The sequence below is a fragment of the Aquarana catesbeiana genome, linkage group LG10, assembly GCF_042186555.1.
Source record: "Aquarana catesbeiana isolate 2022-GZ linkage group LG10, ASM4218655v1, whole genome shotgun sequence".
Lineage (NCBI taxonomy): Eukaryota > Metazoa > Chordata > Amphibia > Anura > Ranidae > Aquarana > Aquarana catesbeiana.
In genome coordinates, this window is record NC_133333.1 from 216026344 (window position 1) to 216054162 (window position 27819).

The 27819-nt window shown below is 44.3% G+C and overlaps 1 protein-coding gene across 3 annotated transcripts in view; it reads right to left on the reverse strand.

Moving 5' to 3' along the window:
* Positions 1-3521: 3521 nt before the first annotated feature.
* Positions 3522-27819, reverse strand: part of KCNJ1 (potassium inwardly rectifying channel subfamily J member 1) — a 43803-nt gene continuing 19505 nt past the window's right edge. For 2 of the 3 annotated variants that reach the window (XM_073603291.1, XM_073603292.1), the window contains one exon: positions 3522-5969. In XM_073603291.1, the coding sequence (XP_073459392.1) occupies positions 4826-5947 (1122 nt within the window). In that variant the 5' untranslated portion in view covers positions 5948-5969 and the 3' untranslated portion in view covers positions 3522-4825. The remainder of the gene's footprint in view (positions 5970-27819) is intronic. The other variant, XM_073603290.1, reaches the window with a different exon arrangement.

Sequence of the window (27819 nt, forward strand, 5' to 3'; positions counted from 1 at the left end):
GCTTTTGATTTTCAAAAACTGGCGCTGATGGTTTCCAAGTAAACCGAAAGTGATGTCATGTCATTGCTGTTTACTGTTATGAACAGCCTGATCAAAGCCAATCCCAGCTTTGCTTGGCTGTCCAACCAGCTGTGAAACGCTTTAGGCAGGTGTGAAGAAACACTGTAAAGTAAGAATGCTTTAAAAAATAAACAATTAAAGTATATATTTATACGCCAGAGATGCTCTTACTGTGCAATCTTTTCCCTCCCCTATTTCACCTATGGGCTTTGTACAGGGCGGTGCAGGACTTGATACTCCAGGGAATACTTCTCCAGCCCCGGAACCTGGAGCAGTTTACTGTACCTGGTTTACAGTTCCAAAAAATAAGAGTTTAACCAATCTGGCACCTTTTGGGTCCTGCACTGCTTGTGCGGTACATAAGTTTTATGATGTCCTCCATCGATTTGGTGGTGGCCTTCCTTCCCTTGTGGGGATTTTCTGGTTCCCAAAGACATCAAGGATGCGTGCCTGCACATTCACATCTGTGCTGGCTTTCACCACTTCTCATGCTTTGTCTTCAGGGACATGCACTATCAATTATGGTGCTTCCCTTAGACCTGATCTCAGGGAGCTCCTGACTGACTGGGACAAATTTCCTGCTTTCCAGGCCATCCTAATTTGTCTCGATTGATCGACTAGGGCCTACCCCCTTTGGTGGCTCGAGTCTACCTCACTGGGAAGTCCTCTTCCTTTTTCCAGCTTCCATGGGGCAGTAGTCATCACAGATGCCAGCCTATCTGTCTGGGGAAGGGTACTGAAATCGAGATCTTCTCAGGGTCATTGGCTGCCCCTCTGTCCTGGAGCTATGAGCTATCAAGCTGCATCTGAAGCGATGGGAGGATGTTCTCCGAGGGTGCCTGATCAGGATCCAAGCAGATGGCACAACTGCAGTGTAGGATGCAGGATTGGGGAGGGGGGGTCCCTAAGCCTGGACGTGTTTTGTCAGGCTGCCTACGTCGGGGGACCCTGGATGTAGACATTCTGGTGTCTCGCCGTGGTCTTGCCCTCTGGCCTCATGGATCCTGGTACACTGACATGGATCAGCAGGTCGCGGACGCCCGCTGGCAGCCATCCTCTTGGGAAGATCTTTTGCCTTGAGGACCAATCTTTCTTCCTACTTTACGATCTCCTGATTTTGATAGCTTGGCTATTTACAGCTAGGTTCTGGGACATGGGGGTCGTTGGGCTTGGTGACCCCTACCATCGAAAACCTGCAAGATTTTTCCTCTCTGAAGAATTATCTTCACACCCGGAAGGCTTGTATCACCTGGTACAAGCCTCTGGGAGTTGGACCCCTCTTGTCAGTGGCTAGGGTGTTGGTCTTTCTCCAACAGGGTATTGAACAAAAGCTTGCTTTGAGTACTATTAAAGGATCCTCCTATGGATCACAGGAGTGCAGTTTGTTTTGCACACCTGTGACCCTTTTTCAGCAGAGAGTGGGCTGAAGTCCACTCTCTGCTGATGTCACAGAAGTAGGGCCAGGCTCTGCGTCGTCATGACCACGGAGTCGGGATCTGCCAGATCCCTGGACCGACACCCGGCTCGGGCTCTCAGCGAGCTGCTGAGAGCCTGAGCTGGCCGCCCCTGCCCCCTCCACAGCTCAGTGCTCCAGTGAGCAAGGACGGGGCAGAGCAGAGAGCTGTGACTGACATCATCGGCTTTCTGCTTACGGAGCTGTGAGAACCGAGTGATCGACTATGTTTGATCGCTCACCTCTCAGTGTAGAGGTGCTGGGGGTCAGATGCTGCATCCACTTAGGTAAGTATAAATTAAAAAAAAAAAAAACAGAAACCCATACTTCTCTTGTAAGGGCCAGGTTTCTGCCCTGACAATTGTCTTTCAACGACCCTTGGTCATGCTCTCCTGGATTCATACATTACTCCATGCCATGTGTCGCCCCCTTGCTTGTCGCCCCCTGTGCACTTCCTTTTCCTGCTGTGGGACCTGCCTTGGTACTTTTGGTTTCCCAGAAGCCTCCCATATGAAGCATTTTGGAGATGCCCCTGCTTATTCTATCTCTGGGAGTCGCCTTCTTAGTTTGCCTCTCTTCCACTCAATAGGTGTTGGAGCTGGTATTCTTATACTGTGTATTCCCCTATTGGTTAGTGAAGGATTTTTTATTTATGGGGGTGATTAGCACATGTTTTAGAGGGAAGGGGAAGGTGACAGAGAGAATTTGAAGATGTGAGGGAGCATATAGGATAGAAGAGGGTGACTGTAGTAGTTGTGAGGGAACAGGGTCCAGTGGACAGGTGGTAAGGCGGGCTTCTGAGAAGACTTTAGCGACCTCTTCGGTAGTAGCAATGCCAAAAGAGCAAAATGAGGAGGATTTTGTACAGGGTATGTTAAGTGGGATAGATGTCTGTGCAGTAGAGATGCCCCCACAAATTACATCAATCTCTTGTTTTTTAAGTGATTGGCAATCTCATGAGCAGTGAGTGAATTACTGGGTGGAGGTGGTGGTGGAGTAAGTAGAGCATTAAAAGTAGAGAAGAGACGAGGACTGGATGACAGGGTATTAATGAGAGTGACAAAATAGGCTTGTTTGACAGCATGGAGGGAGGAATTGCATTTTAAGAAGGCAGATTTATGTAGCGTGAAGACCTGGTGGGATTTGGTTTTAGACCACAACTGCTCCAGTGCACGGCTATGTCTCTTAAGATTTCTAGTGTCATCAGTCTGCCAAGGTTGTAATGATCAGGGCTTGATACTTTTTGTAGTGAGAGGAGCAAATTAGTCCAGTGTGGATGATGTGAACTGTTGTAGACAGAGGTGGCCAGGTTAGGGCAGGACAGGGGTGCGATTTTTGTCATAGAGGTGGTCAGTTGCAGAGTAGAAAAGAGAAGGATTAAAGTGGCGAAGACTTTTTTTATTTTTTAATATTTGTTTTTGTTATGTTGGTACTGTGGACACATTATATTTTGTAAGGCTTTGTCTCCGTTAATAGTAACCCAAAGCTGCCTGCTTTAGGCTGTACATAAGAGCAAAAACTACAGGAGGGGGTGGAGACGAGACCAGTCACCCTGCGCAAGGAGTAAGAGCAGCAGTGACCAGTCTTTACTACAGGAAACTCCTACGCCATGTCAATTACACACTGGAATACTACACAGATCTGGAGGAAACACATAAAGCACACCAAGATTTAAGTAAATAATGCACACGATTTTGGACAATATCTACCTATTAAGGAGTTCAATTTTAATAAGCATCTGTTGTACTGATATATTAAAACTCTATATACAGAGATGGTAATTGTACTGTTTTGGCCTTTACAGTCTTGTTTAGATGGTGTTACGCTTTATGTAGATCATTCTACTCAATCTACAGTGCATCAGTTTTATTCAGAATGGTCATGGATGGTCTTAAACTGGCCCTATAGGATTCTTTTAATGCAGATAGGTTTGGTGTTATTAAATAACAAAATACAATTCCATTATGCAGTAATATTCTTTATCATAACAGAAATGATGCATTTTTTTTAAAATAAAATGTTTTATTTTGTGATGCAAATGACATTCCTTTCTTAAGGAGTAAAAAATCTGTTTTTGATCCAACATTAAACAATATATGATTTACAATAAAAAAAATCCTAATGTCTTCTACTGTATGTCAAAAGATGACCTCTAATGTAACTTAAAGCTGAACTCCGCTAAATACACCGATTAAATACAAATATAAGAGCTGTTTTACACAGCTCTGCCACAAGCCCTTTCAAGCAGTAGAGGAATCACGATCTTTCCCACTTACAGGTCCCCTCCCTACCTCCATCCTTTGACTAATAAGGGAAAGGAGAAGCTGCACACCGATAAGCTCATCTCTCTGTTACTCTGTTCTCTCCTTCTATGAACATGCTCCTTCTACTGCAGTACACCAGATTGACTTCTTGTGCTGCTTCTCCCTCTCCTAGTTCGAGCTCTGTTGTAGAGGGATTGCAAGAGGCTTATGCCAAGTCAAATTCAGTTACACTGCTTGTACAAAAAAATACATATTAAACATTTAAAGATGTCTTCATGGTTACATAGCTGTTTTTTTATTTTGTATCTTTTATATCTGCCTGGAGTTTAGCTTTAAGTGTAATTACTGCAAAAACATTGTTTTGACACTGAAGGTGTGTGGTTGTGTTTTTTTTTTTTTTTTTGTCTTACACCCCATTAGAGAGTTTTTTATGGTGCATCCTGTCCTGTGTGTGTGTGTTTTTTGTTTTGTTTTTCCTTTTTAAATATTCAGTACTTGGGACCCCATCTCCCCATCTCCCCACCTCCCACTGCTCTCCTTCTTCCAAAACCCCCTTTCATCCCCTGCTGCTTTCAAACACCGATTACTGCAGTCCCAACCTGCCCCCATCTATTCTCACGGTGGCATGCTATCTTTCCCATCGCTTCTGGAGGTAGTTGCATCCCTACCTCCCACCTTCCTTTCTGCTATTCTATTTTCAAACTGTATTACTTTACAAACTTGTCTTGTTAAGGCTGTTTGCGCGTATTCATATTAAATTGTAATGTCCTACCACTTTGTCGACTGTAACCATCTTTTGCAACCTCCTTCCATGTTGTAAATTCTTAATACTATTGTTTTAATAAAAAATATTGAACAAGGAAACAAAGGGTTCCACTTTAGTTTGCACCCAGTTTCTGTATACCCAAAAGTTAAACAAGAGATTTTTGACAAAGCCACATCATATAGACCATATGCATTTTCTCACAGAGAATTGACATTTTACAGTCCTTGTGGACTTAGAATGATCTCTTAGATCTTTTTATGAATAAAAAAAGTTTTTCTTGTTTTACATTTTTGTTTCATTGCTTTCAGGGGCTTCTGGAATTTCCAAGACAAAGGCTAGGTTATCATAGCCTTGGTCCAGCTTGGCTTTGGCATCCTTCTTATTGTGCAGACAAAAACCACAGTGAGGTGTTTCCACCTCCACAGTCTTTCCAAAGTTACTAAAGTCTACACGGTATTTTCCCTCCTTGGTCTTAGACACAATTGGAGCAAAGCGAAACCCCCAGAGCACCTCTTCAGGGGTGTAAGATGTGCGCACTTGACAGGTAGCACTTGTTGCTTCTACTGTTCCATCTAGAAAAACTACCAATTCAAAGTCATGCTGTAGAAGAGTCTCAGCTGACATCTCATAGAATGGGCTGCTTTTATCGATAACATGATAGATTGTCAATGGTGATACAAAAAAGAGGTTCTCATTTCCGGCATCCACTGTGAAATCAATATTTACTTGATCTAAGATAATGGTCTCTCCCTCAGGTGTAATGGTGGTTTTCAGCAATTTTCCATAAATGTGACCTCCTATCAGCAAGCTTTTCCTTAAATTTGCAACTCGTATAAGAAGGCAAAGTTTCCCACCTCGCTTGCTAATGACGGCATTTTTGCTGAAGGTTATGGTTTTTGCTCTTTTTTTGGGTCTAGAGATCTTGGCTAAGATGGCACCACACATAAATGAGTTAATTATCACTCCCAAGATGGACTGAATGACCAGTAGGAAAATGGCTGTGCCACACTGCTCAGTCACACAACGGAACCCATATCCAATGGTCACTTGTGTTTCCAGAGAAAAGAGAAAGGCAGAGGTCAGACCATTAATATTTTCAACGCAAGGGGTAAAGTTTTGTGGAGGGTTGAATTCTGGAAGGTCCTTGTGCAAGTAGGCAACAGCATACCAAAGCAAACCAAAAAGAAACCAGCTCCCTAGAAATGCTGAAATAAAAATGGTCATCTTGTACCGCCATCTCAAGTCCAGAATAGTGGTCCAGATGTCCGCCAGAAAGGCTAATCTGGATTGCTCTTCCACATTGCCAAATTCAATGTTGCATCTTCCATCTTTGGACACCAGCCGTGACCTGCGACGGTGACGCTTCAAGTGAAGATTTAGCTTCTTCCGCATATAGGAAAGCATTCTGACATGGAGATTAATTCACCTGAAATAGAGGAGAAATGTCAGATTGATGTCTTATTAGTTCCACTGGACAATAGTCCAGCATAGATTGTAGACGGATCAGTGATTCTTTCACTGAGTGTGCTCAATATATAACTACCTGGATGGATGCCAGCCAGTGCTGCTCATCCTGTCTGTCCAGAAAAGTCTTTTAATCCCTACAACATCAAACTTTCCTCAGCTGCACTCTGCGTGTAAACACATTGTGCTCCATTCGTTTTCTCAACTTGCTTTTGAATTGAAAGTGATTAACAAGCGTATCTTTTGAATGTGCTAGTTTAAATGGCTGTTGAGTCACAGTTTCCTGGTGAGTTTTCCAAGCCAAAGCATATTTGAGCAGTCATTCCTAAAATATTGGCTAGGTTATATTTTTCTTGTCTGTGTTGACAGGTCATAAAGCAGAGTAATAAATGTTTATAAAAAAATTGCTGCACTCTTGAATAACCAAATTTCCGTTGTTAATCTACATTTAAAATGCAGGTGAAAGGCATATCTAAGTAACTGGTGGTTGCATAATCTTTTGTTCCGACAATTTGGATCTGTGTTGCAAAACTGATCAATGTTTGCAATATATAAATACTTGAAGTGGCAGAAATAAAAAGGTAGAAATGTGTCACCCAAGATGCCTTAACAAGATGCCAAGTAACCATTGTAACTTGACAGTCGATATATCATTCTCCTAGTTTTTATTGGGATATTGTAATCAGTGGTAGAGGTCTGATTGTACATGCCAACATTCCTTAACTTCATGAACAAAAGAACTCCCATGGGCCTTTATAGGCAAAACATATTACAATGCTATCCCTACACTGCTTCCGGGGTGACAGTGTAATAGATATACTAATAGTAATAGTAAACTAGTAGTATAATAGTGTATCTTCCCCTTCTGGGTGATTCTTGTTGGCGATATGGAGATCTCCATGCATCCCAGATTTTAAATTTTGTCTGTTTGTCTATATGGTTTGCATGTGCATTTTATTTGATCTACCCTTCAATCACTGAAGAAGAAGAATTGAAACGCATTGAGTACTTCCCATTATTGGGGATTCACTGTTCAAGTTCATAACATAAATGTTATTAGAAATCTCCCCAGGTTAGAATGCATGGATATTTTGTGTTTGAATTCAAAGCACTTGTATGGTTTTATGTAATCCGCTGTCCTATAGTGTGTTTTTGAATTTGATAATGTGATTTTATTGAATACGAAGAGAAACATTTTATTTATATGAATTGTAATATGTTTTGCCTATAAAGTTCCATAGGAGTTGGTTCTTTTGTTTAGATTTTATTGGGGTGGGGGGAGATATACAAACACACTAATTAAATACAGCATATGCAAACCCAAACTCTGTTTCTCGGTATGTATGTTTGGCGTCATGTACGGTTATACAGTTTTCATAAACAAATATTATTTTTTTGTGAATCTCTTCCAAAGTGCCTTACCTGGAGATCCTGCCAGTGACAGCATTTCCCGTTGCAGGCTGACAATGCTAAGCGTCGTAATCAGCAGCAGCTTTATCAGCCTGCTGTGTGCACTAGTTCAATGAGCTGTTGGCTGTTTTAAAAGACCTGATAGCCCAATTGAAGGGGCAGTTTGGGAAAACTGTATACAGTGAGGCATAGTGTTAAACATACTGAAAAATGGGGTCTACATACTCCTTTAAGACCTTGCCAGTGTGCTTCTATAATACCAGCTCTTTTGATTGTGAGTTGCCTTTGAAGCTGTAATGAATGTTATGAATTCTCCGCAGCTAAGAGCAATCTTCTCTAATCCAACAAAGTTGGTTGAGCATTAAGCCAAACTTTGGTTTTTTTTTCTTATATAAAATTTATAATGTGTGTGTGTGTGTGTGTGTGTGTGTGTGTGTGTGTATGTATATGTGTATATATGTGTGTGTATATATGTATGTGTGTGTGTATATATATATATATATATATATATATATATATATATATATATATATATATATATATATATTAAAATATTTTTTTTTTTGTGTGTGTCAAAGTGATAGAAAATATTTATCATGGGATTTTATGGCTTGCTCTTAAATTTCTTCCAACTGGTCAGCTTGTTGTTAAATTAATTAATCGTAAGAAAAAGTTACTTTCCCTGAAAACCAAGTTAGAATTGTCAGTACATTCAGAAATCTGAATTAATATACTGGTACCACCCTCTCCTGCCTCTGTAGGCTCGCTTGTGGTCATTGGCTACACTGGGTAAGGGTTATGGTAGATGAGCAAATACAGCATGCTTTAAGGTACATTAATCTTGTGTGATGCAGGTGCACAGGGTGCTGAAAATAAGGTATAGACCTGGTCAGGTCGCTAGCTGGTGCTGGCTAATGGGTCTACCCCAGCCTTTTTCAACCAGGGTGCCTTCAGGTTTCTTCAGGGGTGTCTTGGCAAAAAACCTAACAATTGCCCAAAAACTGTATACAAGCCAGCGGGTGGATAAGGCCTGGCTTTTAGTTACACAAAGCCACATTGTGAACTTGTCAAGTACCTAGTGGACGAGCCCGCTAGAAGGACCTCAGACAGGAGCTGGACAGCAGGCTGGAAGCTGGAACCAGGATACTGAAACTGGAGGGTCAAACAAGCCGATTCGGTAATCAGGCAGATGGTAAAGGTACTGGAGGAGCAGGCAGAAGAGAAGTCAGACAAGCCGGGGTTGGATGCAGGCAGATGACAGGATGATAGTCGGAAGCAAGCTGGGTAAATTACTGGAACAGGTTTTCAGGAATCAAGACACGCACAACGCTGTAGAGCAGACAGCAAAGTCCCAGTGTGATAGTCTGGTTTAAATAGCCCGCCTGGTGTTAATGGGCGCTCGCACTTCCATGCGCACGTGCTCGCAACAGGCAGTTAAGGATGCCTGTTTCTGACAGGATCTTCCTGACATTGCCACCCCCCCAAGGGGCAACTTCTGGATGCCCAACTGGGCCCATTTTTCAGGATGAGATCTTTTCAAGGATTGAATTTTTAGCATGAATGTTCTTTTCAGGCTCCCAAGAGTTCTCCTTCAGGCCCATATCCTTTCCATTTAATCAGAAATTGGATCTGATTATTCCTCTTCCTGCAGTCCAAGATGGCTTCTATTTCAAATTCTTCTTCCCCGTCCACTATTACAGGATCGGGAGGATCCACATTTCGGTCAGGGAAAGGGTTGGAGACAGAATGTTTCAACAGGGAAACATGAAAGACAGGATGAATCCTGAGTGAGTCCGGGAGTTCCAGCTCATAAGCTACCTCATTGATCTAACTCTTTACGGGAAAAGGACCCAAGACTTTAGGACCCAATTTCCTAGTGGGATAAGCCAATTTTAGATTTAAAGTGGATAGCCATACAAGACTACCAGGTTTAAGTACCAATTCTCCTTGTTTCTTCCTGTCGAAGGCTTCTTTGTTGTGCTCCTGAGTTTTTGTCATGGTTTCCTGTAATAATTGGTTATTAGAGACAAAAAAATTCACTGTTTCCTGGACCGCTGGTACAGAGCATTCAGGAATGGAATTGGGCAAAAAAGATGAGTGAAAACCGTACTTAGCAAAAAACGGACTGTGTTGTACTTTACGATCAGAAACAATATTAGCTGGTATTCCATGAAGATTAATTACTTCTCTGAACATTTGCGCTGTTTCAGGAGCAGAGGGAGTACCTTTTCATTGGGATAAAGTGAGCCATTTTAGTTAACCGGTCCACCACCACAAAGATGGTAATGTGGCCCTCTGCCAGAGGCAACTCGAAATTAAAGTCTATGGATAACATCTTCCATGGCCTGTCTGGTACAGGCAGGGGTTTCAACAGTCCCCAGGCCCTGGTTTTACTGGTCTTGTTCCGAACAGAGGTGGTGCAGGACTCCATGCATCTTTTGCAGTCTCTAAGTACCGGAGGCCACCAGAAGGTGAGTTGGACAAGATTCACAGTCTTGGTGACACCAAATGTCCTGCCAGTGCATGGTTATGGCAAAGTCCCAGAATCATGAATATTGGTCCTGAACCAGAACAGTCCGTCTTCTGCTTGTAATTCTGTTCCTATGGCAGGTGCCGACCCTACTGAGGCTTACTTGATCTGCGAAAGCAGGTCTTCTTTTATCAGGAGGAAATTTCCAGGGGAAAGAATGTTGTCTGGGGGAGAGGTTTATTTAGACTTGGAACAAAGATGGAACATCCTAGACAGGGCATCAGGTTTTATGTTTTTAGAACCTGGCCGATAGGTAACATGGAAAGAAAACCTGGAAAAGAATAGGGCCCACCTGGCTTGTCATGGCCTCAACCTTTTTGCATACTTCAGGTATTCCAGGTTTTTGTGATCTGTGTAGATCAGGATTGGATGGGCAGCTCCCTCCAAAAGGTATTGCCATCCTTCTAGAGCAGATTTTATGGCCAATAGTTCCCGGTCACCCACGTTGTAATTTCTTTCTGCAGTTGATAGTTTGCGAGAAAAGAAAGCTACTGGGTGTAACAAGGCTCTGGCCCCTTTGTCGTTGGGAGAGAATTGCTCCAACAGCGATTTCGGAGGCGTCTACTTCCAGAACAAACGGTAGGGTGGAGTCAGGATGTTTCAGGACAGAAGCGGAGGTAAACAGTCTTTTGAGGGACTCAAAGGCGGTTTGGGCCTCTGGGGACCAATGAAAGCAGACTCCTTGTTTGGTTAACTGGGTGATAGGGCAAATGATGGCTGAAAACCCTTTAATAAATTTTCTATAGAAATTGGCAAAACCAACGAAGCGTTGGATTCCTTTCTTGTTAGTGGGGGCTGGCCAGTCTAGAATTGCAGCAATCTTCTGGGGATCCATCTTGATTCCCTCTACAAAAATAATTAGTCCCAGAAATGGAATACTCTCTTGCTCGAACTTGCACTTTTCAGACTTCGCATACAGGCCATGTTGCCGGAGCTGGGCTAGCACACATCTGACATGTCTGCAGTGAGAATCCAGAGAGGAAGAGAAGATGAGGATGTCGTCTAAATAGACAATGACAAATAAATCCAAGTAAACCCGGAAGACATAATTTATGAAGTACTAAAAATTAACAGGGGCATGACACAGTCCGAAGGGCATTACCATGTACTCGAAGTGCCCAAAACGAGTACGAAAGGCTGTTTTCCACTCATCTCCTTTTCTGATATGGACCAGGTTGTAAGCCCCTCGGAGATCTAGCTTGGTAAAAAGGGTAGCAGCCCCAAGTCTCTGGAATAATTCTGGTACCAAGGAGAGAGGGTAGCGATTTTTAATGGTAATTTTGTTATGCTCGCGGTAGTCTATGCAGGGACAAAGGGAATGGTATTTTTTTTTTGCACAAAAAAGATACCTGTACCTGCTGGGGATGTGGATGGCCGAATTAACCCTTTTTTCAGATTCTCATCAATATATACGTTCAGTGTCTCTTGCTCCAGCTCAGTCAATGGAAAGATCCTGCCAAAGGGAACTTCAGCTCCATGAAGGAGCTCGATTGGGCAGTCGTAGGCCCAATGAGGTGGAAGGGTTTCTGCCACCTTTTTGCTAAATACGTCTAAGTCATGTTAGGCCTCGGGAACAGACTGGCGTAGCTCAGAGTCGGTGTTCAAACATAACAGGGCAGGAGGTTCAAAGGGACCCTTAGGAATACAGGACTGCTGGCAGTACGGAGAGGGGAACGTGACTTCTCCAGTGACCCAATTGATGAAAGGGTTATGGGCTTGTAGCCACGGCATACCGAGGATAACAGGGAATAATGGTGAAGAAATAATGTCCAAGCGGAGCAGTTCTTGGTGCAGATTGGCAATGATGACTGAAAGAGGAGAAGTCTCATGTATGACTGGCTCAGATTTTATCGCAAACCCATCAGCCAGGTGAATAGAAAGTCCTTGGTCCTTGTATAGTAGAGGAATCTGGTGTTTGGCTGCAAAGGATGAGTCCATAAAGCAACTGCAGGCCGCGGGATCAATAATGGCGGGAATTTGTAGAGTCCTTCCTGGGAGCTGCAACAAGATAGAGAGAGCAAGGTGAGAGGTAGTCTTGAGCCAAGTAGTTGCATGATCAGAAGAGACAGGCACTTACTGAGATTGGTAGGACAGTTCTTGACATAGTGCCCAGGTTCCCCACAGTACAGGCACAGGTTGTTTATATGGCGACGTTGGCGTTCTTCCATCGTAAGAGAAGGACGAATGACTCCAAGCTGCTTGGGTTCAGAAGTATCAGATGTGGAGGTTGGTCTAGCGGTAGGTGCTGGGTGAGAGTAATTGGGGACTCTGGGCAACATCCAGGTAGGACGGGCGACCCCCAATGCCTCTTTCCGCTCTTCGCTCTCTCAACCGCCGGTCAATTTGTATAGCGAGGTTGACTAGGGCGTCCAGGGTCTGGGGAATTCCTACTCGAACCAGTTCATCTTTTAAGGGGTTGGAGAGTCCCATGCGGAACTGGTAACGGAAGGCAGCGTTATTCCAGTCAGTATCTGCACCCCATCGCCGGAATTCCGTGACATAGTCCTCTATTGCCCTACACCCTTGTTGAAGGTTATATAGGGCAGCCTCTGCATTTGCGGAGAACTGCGGATCCTCGTAGAGTTGGGCCATGGTATCAAAAAAGGTGGTGAAGTTGGGTAATATCTCGGCTTTCTGTTCCAGAAGGCGGTGGGCCCACGTTTGGGGTTCTCCCAGGAGTAAAGAAACCACAAAGCCCACTTTAGTAGCTTCTAGGGAAAAGGTGCAGGGTTGCAGGGCAAAGTATAGTTCACATGAGCTCCGGAATGCCCTAAATTTGCTTAGTTCCCTGGAGAACTTTTCAAGAGTGGCAACTCGTGGTTCGGGTGGCAGCATAACCACTGTGGGAGGCTGAAGGAGTAGACGAGTGAGAAGGCCCCTGGATAGCAGTGGGGGAAGAAAGTACTTGGACCCGTTCTTCCAGACGTGTATATCCTTCCTGTAGACTCTTAACAGCCTGGGTAAGGCCTGCCAGGTGCATACAAAGTTCCTCCATAGGAAAGGCTCCCTGCTCGGGCTCAGTCATGGCTGTCTGCTACTGTCACATACCTAGTGGACGAGCCCAATCTACATGGGATGGCCTCTTGCGGCTCCGACTCTAGGTCCCTGGTAGGATGAACAGGAGGCACAGGAGTTGAGTGTGGCACGAGTGCCTGACAGGATCAACAGCAGGAGGTTGGTCTGAAGTTCAGGAAACACTGTATAGAAGGACCTCAGACAGGAGCTGGACAGCAGGCTGGAAGCTGGAACCAGGATACTGGAACTGGACCGCAGGCTGGAAGCTGGAACCAGGATACTGAAACTGGGACCACAGACTGGAGCTGGACAGCAGGCTGGAAGCTGGAACTAGGATACTGGAGCTGGACAGCAGGCTGGAAGCTGGAACCAGGATACTGGAGCTGGACAGCAGGCTGGAAGCTGGAACCAGGATACTGAAACTGGAGGGTCAAACAAGCCGGTTTGGTAATCAGGCAGATGGTAAAGGTACTGGAGGAGCAGGCAGAAGAGAAGTCAGACAAGCCAGGGTCAGATGCAGGCGGATGACAGGGATGGTCGGAAACAAGCCGGTTAAAATACTGGAACAGGTTTTCAGGAATCAAGACACACATAATGCTGTAAAGCAGACAGCAAAGTCCCAGTGTGATAGTCTGGTTTAAATAGCCCCCCTGGTGTTAATGGGCGGGTGCGTGCGCACGCAACAGCAAGTTCAGGACGCCTGTTTCTGGCAGGATCTTCCTGACAGAACCATTACAACCTTCAATTCGCTGACCTCCCATCAACCAATGACATCATCGGTTGATAAGGGGGACCTCTGTAGCCTGCACAGCATCCTTGTTTGCCCTCCCCTGCCCCTCTCCATCAGCACCAGGGTCACATGAGTAAGGGAGAGAAGCTGAGGGAGAAGAGAAACACTGGATTAATAGTCAGTACCACTGTGAAAAGATGTATTTTACTTTGCAGTAATAAATTGCCTCCAATGTTGGGTGTCCTACATGTGTGCGGATGTTGCTGCATTATGTAAAACTATTAGTTTAATTTTTTACATTTTAGAATGGGGTGACTCAAGATTGTCCATAATTATTACAATGAATTACAATGAAGGCCTTGCAAATAAGTAGCTTCTAAATGAACTAAGGTTTCAGTGTGTGGTGGACCAGGGGTATGGAGTAGCAGAGGTTTCAGATGTGCCATTCATATGCAGGAGGGCAGACCATACTAGTCTTGAGCTTTAGGGTGAGAAGGGGCATGTGGTCCAGCCACATGCAGTTGACTTCTAAGCTGCTTCTTTTTTTGATTTCCATTAGCTTGTATGGAGAGAAACTGTACTGACAGGAACAAAGCTCATGTATGGGACAGGCTTAGGAAGGGGAAGGGTGAAAACTGACAAGTTTTAAAGTTTAAATGGTTTCTTTGTTTGACAAAACTGCTAAATTATTCTAATTTCAGACCATAAGAGAATTCTCTTTTTCAACTGCACAGGCTGAGAAGAAGAGGTGTGTGTGTGTGTGTGTGTGTGTGTTTGTTCATAGATGAGATATGCAGTTTTATCTGAAATTATTTTGGGAAGGGCACAGATGAACTCCATTATTGATTTGCATAAAAAAAAAATCATCCTTGGTGTTCAGGAATATTAAAGCTGGTGTATTGTAATGCTTGCATAAGCCACGTGGAAAAGTGATTATGTCATAAGCCAGTACAGCCTAGATTTCTGTCTCAGTGGCTGCTCATAGATGAGATATACATTTGTATCCAAGTTAAATTTGGGAGGGCTATCAATGAAATGCCTTAATACGGGGCTCCATTAGAAAGTATTTCAAAGATAAGAAGTGAAAAATTATCTGTAAAAGGGACACGAACATAAAAATCTGCCATGGGTCCTAAAGAAAAGCCTTTTTATCTTTGATTGTATTGCAGATTTTTTTTTGCGTCTTGTTTGTTAAAACAATTGCACTCGTGGCAAGGGCTGCTGCTCCTCTGAAAACTGATCCACAATCAAATTGTTTTTCAGAGGTGCCTGACAGGGGCTGAGGAAGCAATGTGTCATCTCTTCACCACCACCTTTATGCCCTTAAATGCCACTACTGCGCATGGTAGCAGGTCAGCCCCAGTCACTTAAACATCAGTGGGGATAATTCCTGCCATGGCTGGGGGGGGGAAGCTTGGCAGCCGTGGCATGTGTACACCCCCGGAGCAGTTGGGGGAGATGAACACAGCTCAACTGTCATTTTTTTTTACCATGTTCCACCCCATATCCACCCTAACCGCAAGTGTAAATGAGCCTTATCGGAGCCCTGGATGGCAGTACAAATTTGACAGGGGTCCCAACTCTTTACCACTTTATCCAAAACTAAAAAAAAAAAAAATGTTTTCACTAGATGTGCACTTAATCTTCCAATCTAAAAGTGCCAATAGAAACGGAAGGACCGTAATTTTTGTGCTGATCTGTCAGTTGTTCCCATGCTATGCCAGCTAACAGCTAGATTGAGGATTGGACAGGTTGGCAAAGGCTTTATATAATCACCTTTTTCTTTAACCACTTGCCGACTGCCTCAAGCCAATATACGTTGGCAGAATGGCATGGCTGGGTAAAGAATGGCATGGCTGGGCAAAACAACATATGGGTACGTTCCCTTTAAAAGCAACCGTGGGCACGTCGCATGCTGAGGGACCCTATGCGCCCACCGGCCACCCGTGATCGTGGGCATGAGAGACAGCACGGGGTTCTGTCAGGAGAGAGGAGACATATCATTTGTTCCTACTAAGTAAAAAAATAAATAACCAATCAATATACGCTTTTTGCGATAATTTTTTTTTTTTTATGTAGAAGAATATATAATGGCCTAAACTGATGAAGAAATTTTGTTTTTTAAACATTTTTGGGGATATTTTTTATAGCAAAAAGTAAAAAATATTGTGGGGGGAAAAAGACGGAAATTTTGTTTGGGTACAGCATTGCATGACCGCGCAGCTGTCCGTTAAAGCGACTCAGTGCCAAATTGTAAAAAGTGCTTAAAGTAAGCAAGTGCTAGAGGTGTCTGTGTGCCTTCCATGCCCTCTCCTTAGGAGTAAATGTAAATTCCTGTCTGCACCTGATATTGGGGCTTAAGGGATGCTAGCTGGTCTCCCCTGTTATATCTCTTCAGAGCAAAACATTGACTTCACCAATGCAACTTTCCAGTACAGATCAACTGTCTGGTTGTTGTGGGGAAGAGCCCTGTGTTCCCAGCATTCCAGTTTTCCTAAATGATCTCATTGTCTGACTCCACAGATGTAAAAGTGGGTGAAAACTTGAAAATTGTTCTGTAAAAATCCAAGCGGTAAGGGGGAGTATTGCCCTTTGGGAAAATTGTTATCATTTTAAATGTACTTGTTACAGAAATATTGCAGCGCTAAGGTCTTAAGAACTATAAACACAATAAATTGAATCACCACAAAAAAAACTATTATGGTAAATTGGAAGTCCAAAGAGTGAACTATTAACCCAGTTAATGGTGCGTAGTTTTTCTTGCTAACCTCTGTTTAACTCTATTTTACTATGGAAAATTTTGAAGCGCAAACTGAACTATTGTACTCTACAGAGGATAGAATCCCCCCCACCTACTGGCAGTTGTATAGAAAATGTAAATTGAAAAGTAGGAGGCCCAGCTACCTTTTTGGGTCTTTTAACCGTTGCTTACTCCGGATTTTCCAAAACCACTTTCCCTGTTTTTGTGCACCCACGAATCAAGCTGCTTCTCAGTTTTTAAGCTGATGAAGGACTTGTGCTTTAAGGAGTCCTTGTCAGTGCCATACTTAATTTACCTCAAATTTATAGATGTACTGATGATGCTTAAAGGGTTAAAGTGTTTGTTACCCCAACATTTCATATTCCTGATATGTGCCTGCTGTACTATATACGGTACTTGTATGAGAAAGTATCCTGTTCTCTTTGTATTGCTTCCTTTGTGTGAAATCCCTGGTGTTCATGCCAGTCCCTCTGCTTTCTTATTAAGAATTGGCCGCACCAAGCAGGAGAGCACAGTGTGGTCAGTTCTCTAGGTTTTCTGGGAACTCAGCCTGCTCTCCTCCAATGATCAGACTTTTCCTGACACGCTCCCCCTGCACAGCCATTCACAGGGAAGTTCAGTGATCTGCTGCTTCTCCTCTCCCCCAGCTCTTATCTAGCTGAGAACAGAGGGGACAGAAGGAACGTGATCAATTATACAAAAAGGGGAAAAAAAGGTATTTTGAATTATTGTTTTTTATTCTTTATTTTTTTTTACATCTATACACAAATGTTTTGCCTTTGGTTTCTATTTTAAACTGAATGGGTTGTTTTACAAGATCATCGTTTACAATCACTTTAACTGATTAGCTGCAAGCTGTTTCTGTGGATCTAAGGCTACTTTCACACTGAGGCGCTACAGCGCTAAAAATAGCGCCTGCAAAGAGCCTCTCCTGTCTCCTGAGCGGTGCGCTTGCAGGATGGTAAAAGTCCTGCAAGCCGCATCTTTGCATCGCTGTAGGAATGGGGCAGCGCAGACAAGCAGCCGCACCAGCGGAGCTTTGCGAGCGGGTTTAACCCTTTTTCGCCCGCTAGCGGGGGTTAAAACTGCCCCACTAGCGGCCGAATAGCACCGCTAAAAGGACGGTAAAGCAGCCCCTTGAATTTTCCACATTTTGTCATGTTACAACCAAAAATGTAAATGTATTTTATTGGGATTTTATGTGATAGACCAACACAAAGTGGCAGATAATTGTGAAGTGGAAGGAACATGATTTAAATGATTTTAAAAACCAAGTCAATATTTTGCAAGTCTTTTTTGGGTATGTCTCTACCAGCTTTGCACATCTTGAGTGAAATTTTTGCCCATTCTTCTTTGCAAAATAGCACAAGCTCTGTCAGATTGGATGTAGAGCGTCGGTGAACAGCAATTTTCAAGTCTCGCCACAGATTCTCAATTGGATTTAGATCTGGACTTTGACTGGGCCATTCTAACACATGAATATGCTTTGATCTAAACCATTCCATTGTAGCTCTGGCTGTATGTTTAGGGTCGTTGTCCTGCTGGAAGGTGAACCCCTGCCCCTGTCTAAAGTCTTTTGCAGACTCCAACAGGTTTTCTTCTAAGATTGCCCTGTATTTGGCTCCATCCATCTTCCCATTGACTCTGACCAGCTTCCCTGTTTCTGCTGAAGAAAAGCATCCCCACAACATGATGCTGCCACCACCATGTTTCACAGTGGGGATGGTGTGTTCAGGGTGATGTGCAGTGTTAGTTTTCCACCACATAGAGCATTTTGCTTCTAGGCCAAAAAATTTAATTTTGGTCAATGTCATCTGACCAGAGCACCTTCTTCCACATGTTTGTTGTGTCCCCCACATGGCTTCCTGTAAACTGCAAACAGGACTTCTTATGGCTTTCTTTCAACAATGGCTTTCTTCTTGCCACTCTTCCATAAAGGCCAGATTTGTGGAGTGCAGGACTAATAGTTGTCCTGTGGACAGATTCTCCCACCTGAGCTGTGGATCTCTGCAGCTCCTCCAGAGTTACCATGGGCCTCTTGGCTGCTTCTCTGATTTAATGCTCCCCTTGCCTGGCCTCTCAGTTTAGGTGGACGACAATGTCTTGTTTGCAGTTGTGCCATACTCTTTCCATTTTCAGGTGATGAATTGAACAGTGCTCCGTGAGATGTTCAAAGCTTGGGATATTTTTTTTTATAACCTAACCCTGCTTTAAACTTCTCCGCAACTTTATCCCTGACCTGTCTGGTGTGTTCCTTGGCCTTTGTGTTGCTGTTTGTTCACTAAGGTTCTCTAACAAACATCTGAGGGATTCACAGAACAGCTGTATTTATACTGAGATTAAATTACACACAGGTGAACTCTATTTACTAATTAGGTGACTTCTGAAGGCAATTTGTTCCACTAGATTTTAAGGTATCAGAGTAAAGGAGCTGAATGTTGGAAGAACAGCAGATAGCTTTCTATATTGTGAATCATATATATGCATTGCATCTGTCTATCTTTACCAGCAGGAGGCACTGCAGCGTTAGGGTGCTTATCTATGGTAAGGTAACCAAAAGAAGTATTATCCTTATTGTGTTATATGCATTTGTTTGTGTTCTCTTCCTGTCTGTCTCCACGATAAAGACATGATGATGTAAAGACATGCATTGCTAATCCTCCATGAAAGTAAAGGTGTTATACAAGAAGCTTCTAGCCCATGATTTCAATACTCAGCTTATAGGTTATCGGTCCCAGGCACCCAGACATTGGCGAGGATACCCCAGTGTACCCAGCAGAGCACCCAGCAGGCATCCAGGCACTGGAAAAAGAATTCTGCAAGTCAGTGAATACTGTATACAAGCTACTGAAAGATAGCAAGTGGTTCAGATGTGAAGTCTGCAATAGCAAAGCTGAACCATGCCAATTACCAACTTTGGAAGTTTAAACTATAAATGTGTCAGGGGAATATTGCTTCCAGACATCAAAGCCGTGTTCCTGCGCACATGTGCAGCGGAACGGCGCTCCAGCGCATGCGTATTCGCGGGCTGGCAATCCGGCGCACGCACATGCGCACATCCCACGTGACCCTTGGGCTGGCCTATAAAAAGGACTCTGGCACACAGAACAATTGCTGGTTTGTCTTCGGCTTCCTGTGTATCTCTGCTTCCTGTTACCTTATTACCTGCCTTTGACCCGGATTGACCTCAACTATTCTGCTTGTCTCCTGAACCTGACACTTGGCTTGTTATACAGATTCCGCTCTTCTCCAGTGTTTGACCCTCTGCCTGTGACCCGGACCTGCCTGCTATCTCCTTGCCCTTGAACCATTGCTTGTATCCTGGACTTCTCTTGTGTCTGCCTGCCGCACTACCTCAGCCTGTATTTGGATATACTAATCCTGTGTGTTTGACCCTCAGCCTGGTTCTGGACTTTCTCTTGTACCCGCTCCGGCTTACCCTCCACCTGCCAGTCGCTGAACAGCTACTCCTCTCTGACAAGAACTTTACACCAGCAACCTGCTGTTTCCTGGGTAGCCTGTGCCTCTTTTTGTGCATCCACCCCCTGTCTCACCTCCAGAGGGCGGACTGCGCTTAGTCGCAAGGGTGAACCGCTCTCGGCATTTCGGCTTTGGTAAGTACTTCTCTGACAGTACAAACCAGCCATGTCTGAGGCCGACAGAGACCACGTTCACCCCTGGAGATCCTTTGCCAGCAAGTATCAGCACTTACGGATGTAGTGCAAAAATTGCAAGATGGCTACACCCAGATAGATGGTCGTCTCCAACAACTTGCTGGTCCATCCGCAGCTCCTATCTCTGCTCCTGCACCCGCCAGTGGGTCCTCCTCTCAAATGGCTTTTAACCCTACAGTGGTCATGGCTACCCCGGAACCCAGGGTCCCCATACCCGAGCGATTTTCTGGGGATCACAAAAAATTCCGAGCTTTCAAGAATGCCTGCTCTTTATACTTGCTTTACAGCCCAGGACTTTCTCCTCTGAGGTAGTAAAAGTGGGCTTTGTTATCTCTTTTAACTGATGAACCACAAGCCTGGGCCCACAGCCTGATTAAACACCATAGACTCTTTCTTTGAAAGTATGGGGCAACTCTATGATGACCCTCAACGCATGGCTACAGCCGAAGCCACTTTACATAATTTGTTCCAGGGACGCAGGCCTGTGGAGGATTATACAGTTGAATTTCGGAAATGGTCAGCTGACACCGGTTGGAATGAACCGGCCCTTAAGTATCAATTCTGCCAAGGGTTGTCTGAAGTCCTTAAAGATGAGCTGGCCAGGATGGAAACTCCTGCAACTCTAGAAGACTTGATCCAAACTGCCACCAAGCTGGACAGGCGCATGCGAGAGCGGCACTCAGAACGCCTCCAGGTCCCTTGTCACAGCTGGAAGCTCCCTAAACCAACTCCCATCCACCCACCTTGTACTGCCTTCCCAGCTTCAACCACTTCTGACATTGAGCTCATGCAATTGGGATTGGTCCGGGCTCCACTCTCCTCTGAGGAAAGACTGCGCAGGCATCAGGCCAACCTGTGCCTCTACTGTGGAGGGTCGGACCATTTCCTCCACACCTGCCCTGTGAGACCCAGTAAGTCCTACTCACCAGTTATCATGAACTATCAAGCCTTTGGTTTTTCACAGACTTATGTAACCCTCTTTGTTTCCCTACAGCTAACGGAAAAAGTAACCCGCCTACCAGCCATAATTGACTCTGGAGCTTGCAGCTGCTTCTTGGATGCCGCATTAGCTGCTAGTCTACATATCCCTTTGCTAAACAAGAAACAAAGTTTCTGGGTACACCTGGCTGATGGGTCTCTTCCCCGTTCCGGACTTATCACCCAGGAAACAAGACCCATTATTATCACCACGGATTCCGGTCACCAGGAGTTCCTGCGTTTTGACATCATCCCATCACCTATATTCCCTATCATATTGGGCCTTCCCTGGCTACAAGCACATGAAACCCAAATCAGTTGGAAAAGGAAGGAAGTCTCCTTTTCCTCCGAATATTGTTCCCAGCACTGTTTCCTCTCAGTTCCAGCCTCTTGTTCCACTGTTGTACCAGTACCTGACAGCCTTCAGCATGTACCTTCGGCTTACCTGGAGTATAGGGATGTCTTCGATAAACAGGCTGACCATCTACCACCCCACCGGTCCTACGACTGCCCTATTGATCTTCTACCAGGCTCTGAAATTCCGTTTGGGCGCATCTTCCCACTATCCAAAACCGAACTAAAGGCTCTCAAAGCTTACATCGATGAAAACCAAAAAAGGATTTATTCATCATTCCTCATCACTGGCCGGAGCCGGCATCTTCTTTGTAGAAAAAAAAGATGGCTTCCTCAGACCCTGCATTGACTACAGAGAATTAAATAAAATTACCATTAAAAACCGGTACCCGCTTCCTCTTATCCCAGAATTGTTTCAGCGCTTCCGATCCGCCAGGGTTTTTTCCAAGTTGGATCTTCGCGGGGCCTATAATCTCATCCGCATCCAGGCAGGCGATGTGTGGAAGACCGCCTTCAGGTCCAGGTTCGGGCATTGAGTACTTGGTAATGCCGTTTGGGCTCTGCAACGCCCCGGCTACCTTCCAGCACCTGGTAAACGACATCTTCCGGAAATACCTTGGTGACTTTCTAGTTGTTTACTTAGATGATATTCTCATTTTTTTCTGCCACTTCTGAACTGCACCAAGTCCATGTTAAGCTGGTCCTCGCAATCCTTAGGAAACACAAGTTGTATCTCAAAGCAGAAAAGTGTGAGTTTGAGAAAACTATGGTTCAATTCTTGGGATTCATCATCTCCACCAATGGGGTTGCAATGGACCCTCAAAAAGTCAAGGCAATTCAGGAATGGCCGGCCCCCGTGGATAAAAAAAGGAGTACAGCGTTTTATAGGATTTTCAAATTTCTATTGAAGATTTATCGCTGGCTTTTCGGCAACTGTAGCACCTATTACTCAGCTCACACGCCAACTTAGCCGTTTCTGTGGTCCTCGGCACAGGAAGCTTTTATCAAATTGAAGGCCTTATTCTCTTCCGCGCCAATCTTACGGCATCTGATCCTCTCCTACCCGTTGTACTAGAAGTTGATGCCTCTGAGACAGCCACTGGAGCCATCCTCTCTCAAAGGCAAGGTCCCAAGGCCCTCCTGCATCCTGTAGCTTTTGCTTCCCGGAAGTTAAGTGCACCAGAGAGAAACTACGTTGTTGGTGGTAGAAAACTGTTGGCCACCAAGTTTGCTCTGGAAGAGTGGAGGTATCTCCTAGAGGGAGCATCCCACCCTGTCATGATTTTTACAGACCATAAAAACTTGGAGTACCTCAGAACAGCCAAGCGTTTAAGACCCAGACAGGCTCTGTGGGCTCTCTTTTTCTCGAGATTTAATTTCCACATCGCATACAGGCCCGGCTCAAAAAACGGTAAAGCAGATGCACATCTCGAATGTTCCATGAAACCACCCAAGAAATTGAAACCAGCACCATTTTATCTCCACAGAATTTTTGTATGATCACTCAGACTGATATGTTGACCACTATTAAAGTTGCATCCAGTCACTTTTCTGACCCTAAAATGCCTTCCTTGCAGAAAAAAGATGACCTTCTTTGGGCTCGGGGAAAGATCTTTGTCCCACCAGAAGCAAGACCTCTAATTCTGAAGACATGTCACGACCATAAACTGGCAGGCCACTTTGGAACACTAAAGACTGTTGAATTAGTATCCCGTTCCTTCTGGTGGCCGGGCTGGAGACAAGAATGTAAGGACTATGTGGCTTCCTGTATTCAATGTCAGCGCAGTAAAGGGTCAAATATGAAGTCATGGGGTTTGCTAAGACCACTGCCCATTTCTGAACGTCCATGAGCAGACATTTCCATGGATTTCATCGTGGATCTACCGCCCTCAGGAGGGTTCACTTCTATCCTGGTTATCATTGATCGTCTCTCCAAAATGGCACATTTCCTGCCCATGGTGGGCATTCCCTCTGCTTCAGCCACAGCTGATATTTTCTTCAAAGAAGTTGTTAAGCTTCATGGTGTTCCTGTCAGTATCACCTCAGACAGAGGGGTCCAGTTTACATCTAAGTTCTGGAAGGAACTCTGTAAATCTTTGGAAATGAAAATTTGCCTCTCCTCTGCATACCACCCACAGAGCGGAGAGAACGAACCAGACTCTGGTATCTCCGCTGCTTTTGTGCCAACTCCCAAGAAGACTGGTCCTCCCTCCTACCATACGCCGAGTTTGTGTACAATAATTCTATTCATTCTGCCACTAATCAGACACCTTTCTAGTCAAATTTTGGCTTTCATCCTTCATTTCTCCCGAATTATCTTTCAGAAATATCCATCCCTGCGGTACAAGACCGTGTAAGCTCCATCCAGCTGAATTTTTGGAAGATCCAGGAAGCCATGCAGAAGGCCCAAGATGTCTACAGCAAGCATTTACAATAGAGGAAGGAAGGAGAATCCAGTCTTCAAGGTGGGTGAAGAAGTGTGGCTGTCAGCTGTAAACCTTAGATTGCCAGTTCCAGCACGGAAATTAGGACCAAAATTCATAAGGCCCTTCAAGATCAAAAGGATGATCAATCCTGTAGCTTTCGAATTGGCCCTGCCCAACTTGTACAAGATACACCCAGTTTTTCACACATCTCTTCTGAAACCTAGGATCCCTAGTCCTTTCCCGGGCAGAGAAGAACCACCTCCTCCTCCGGTCCAAGTGGACGGTGAAGATGAATTTGAGGTAGAAAGTATACTGAGTTGCAGAAAGAGGGGAAGACAGCTCCAGTACCTAATCAAGTAGAAGGGGTATACCCCTGAGAACAATTCCTGGGAACCTTCTTAAAATGTGCATGCCCCACGTTTAGTCCAGATCTTTCATCAGGAACATCCTGAATTGAAGACCAGTTTGGGTGTCCGGAGGCCACCCCTCAAGGGGGGGGACTTTCAGGGGAATATTGCTTCCAGACATTAAAGTTGTGTTTCTGTGCGCATGCGCGGCGGAACGGCGCTCCGGCGCATGCGCATTCGCGGGTCGGCAATCCGGCGCACGCACATGCGCACGTCCCACGTGACCCTTGGGCTGGCCTATAAAAAGGACTCTGGCACACAGAACAATTGCTGGTTTGTCTTCGGCTTCCTGTGTATCTCTGCTTCCTGTTACCTGATTACCTGCCTTTGACCCGGATTGACCTCGACTATTCTGCTTGTCTCCTGAACCTGACCCTTGGCTTGTTATACGGATTCAGCTCTTCTCCAGTGTTTGACCCTCTGCCTGTGACCCGGACCTGCCTGCTATCTCCTTGCCCTTGAACCATTGCTTGTATCCTGGACTCCTCTTGTGTATTCCTGCCGCACTACCTCAGCCTGTATTTGTATTTGGATATACTAATCCTGTGTGTTTGACCCTCAGCCTGGTTCTGGACCTTCTCTTGTACCCGCTCAGGCTTACCCTCCACCTGCCAGTCGCTGCACAGCTACTCCTCTCTGACAAGGACTTCACGCCACCAACCTCCTGTTTCCTGGGTAGCCTGTGCCTCTTTGTGCATCCACTCCCTGTCTCACCTCCAGGTGGGCAGACTGCACTTAGTCGCAAGGGTGAACCGCTCTCGGCATTTCGGCCTCGGTAAGTACTTCTCTGACAAAATGTTTATAAGCAAGGATGACTTGTGGCAAGTGCTGAATACAGATAGACCCACAAACGGGGAGATGGATGAATGGGATAGGAAGGATAAACAAGCAAAAGCGATTTATAAGCTTGCTAGTGTAAGATAACCAGCTTATCCACATAAGACCAGAGAAAACGGCCATGTATGTGGACTTCATTACAGAAACTGCATGAGCGTTCAAGTCTCAAACATAAGCTTTATAAATATAATAGGTAGACTTGCGAGCAACTAGAATACAATCTGTGTAATATATGCCAGCAGCAAGTAACACACTCCCAATATAAATGTGCAAATAAAATTCAAAACAAATTATGCTGCGCTGGTGTTAATAAATGTATCCAACCACTTAGTGTCTCTATTCTCCTGTGCCAATATGAGTGCCATCATAACATGTGAAAAAAAAAATACTAAGTATACTATAATACATTCATTTATATTTCTTCTTATAATATAAATTCCGTGCTTAAGTGCACTTAAATAGTTAATAATGTCATAAAAAAGTTTTTAACTTGAGTCTTCACAAATCCTCAAAAATCCATGCTTTGTATCAATTCGCCTCAGTAGTCCCCCATAAGAAATGCACACGCCTCACAGAGTGTGTGACCTCACACTTAAGTTTGGTCAAATAAAGCTTTAGCCTCGGTTCACACCAGAGGCGGCACGACTTGCAGGTCGCCTCACCGAGGCGACCTGCACACGACTGCCAGGGCGACTTGCAAAACGACTTCTGTATAGAAGTCTATGCAAGTCGCCCCAAGTCGCCCCCAAAGTCGTACAGGAACCTTTTTCTAAGTCGGAGCGACTTGCGTCGCTCCGATTAGAACGGTTCCATTGTACTGAACGGGACACTACTTGTCAGGCGACCTAGGTCGCCTGACAAGTCGTCCCAGTGTGAACCGAGGCTTAGTCACCCCGGACTAATAGAATATGCTTTCCTCCTCATTGCTCCATTGATGTACTTCCATTATGACTCGATATATGTGAGCGAGAAAGAGCTCCAAATAGTGCTTATATAGTTTTAAACAATCTTACATTTATTAAAAAATGTGCATAGAACTCACATTTAAATGTGTATACAGCGTAAGTCATATGAAACCACGATGCTGCAGCTACTTCGTGCCTGTCTGTGAAAGATGCAAAAATGTCTTGCCAAACAGAGAGGCACGAAGTAGTTGCAGCATCGTGGTTTTATGACATACGCTGTATAAAGTTGGTGCACTGGAGCACCTTTTCAAAGTTCTATGCACATTTTTTTAATAAATTGAATTTTGTTTAAAACTATATAAGCAATATTTGGAGCTCTTTCTCTCTCACATATATCGAGTCATAATGGAGGTACATCAATGGAGCAACGAGGAGGAAAGCATAATCTGTTAGACTGGGGTGACTAAAAAGATTTATTTGAACAAACTTAAGTGTGAGGTCACAGACAAAGCATGGATTTTTGAGGATTTGTGAAGACTCAACAAGTTAAAACTTTTTTCTGACATTATTAACTATTTAATTCCACTTAAGCACGGCATTTATATTATTATTATTAGAAGAAATTATACATGAATGTATTATATTATTGTATTATACTATTGTTTATTCACGTGTTACAATGATGGCACTCATATTGGCACAGGAGAATTGAGACACTAAGTGGTTGGATGCATTTATTAACAAGCGCAGTTTCATTCCTTTTGAGTCTCAACAGTAAACTGTTTTTGCTAAGAAAATTGTACAAGATGAGGCTACAAGAAGGCCAGCAAATTTGTGATCATGTGAATGCTATGCTAGAGATCATAGAGCAGCTGCGTGCCATTGGAGAGGACATCAAAGGTAATCATATTGTTGCCCTGCTCCTTTGCAGCCTTCCAGAGACATATAGTGCTCTCATTTACACTTTAGAAACCAGACCCAAGCAGGAGTTGACACTGGAATATGTCAAAGGGAAATTGAATTGATGAATATGACAGAAGCAAAGAAAATATGCACCATGATGACAAAGCTCTTAAGATGTACAAAGGCACAAAACACAACAAAGAAAGCAGAGTCTGTTTTCGCTGTTAAAAGACCGGTCACTTAAAAAAGGGCTGTTCTATCCGGAAAGCCGAGCAGCGAAAGCTAAAGCTATCCACAAAAGAGAGTCAAAGCTGCCATAAAGGAAACTGAAGACACATCAAGCGGCAAGCCACATGGCTCGTGCATAGACTTAGGTGCGACAAGCCACATGACATGAGACCTTCTTCACACACATTGATTACAGTGCAAAAGACACAGTTTTCCTAGCAAATAGGAAAAGCCTTACATCAGAGGGTAAAGGCCACCGCTTCCTGAACTGCATTACACCACCAGGCAAGCAGAGTATCCTTGTAAAAGTGCTGGGGCACAGAAGTCCAGAAGCTACAGAGGACATTATAAAGAGAGGCTTATCAGAAGATTTTAAAATGGCGCCTTGCAAAGTGCTCATGTAATGCAAGTGCTGTATTGAAGCGAAAGCCACACGTGCTCCCCTTCCACAGGCATCTCAAAGAAAAACTACCCACCCCCTACAGCTCATACACAGTGACGTAAGCGGTCCAATGAAAACTCCCACGTCAAGCAGGAACAGATATCTACTGACCGTCATTGATGATTATTCCAGGTACAGCACTGCTTATCGGATAAAACACAAGAACGAAACATCAGAGAAACTTCATGTCTAGCAACAAATTCCAACGGAAA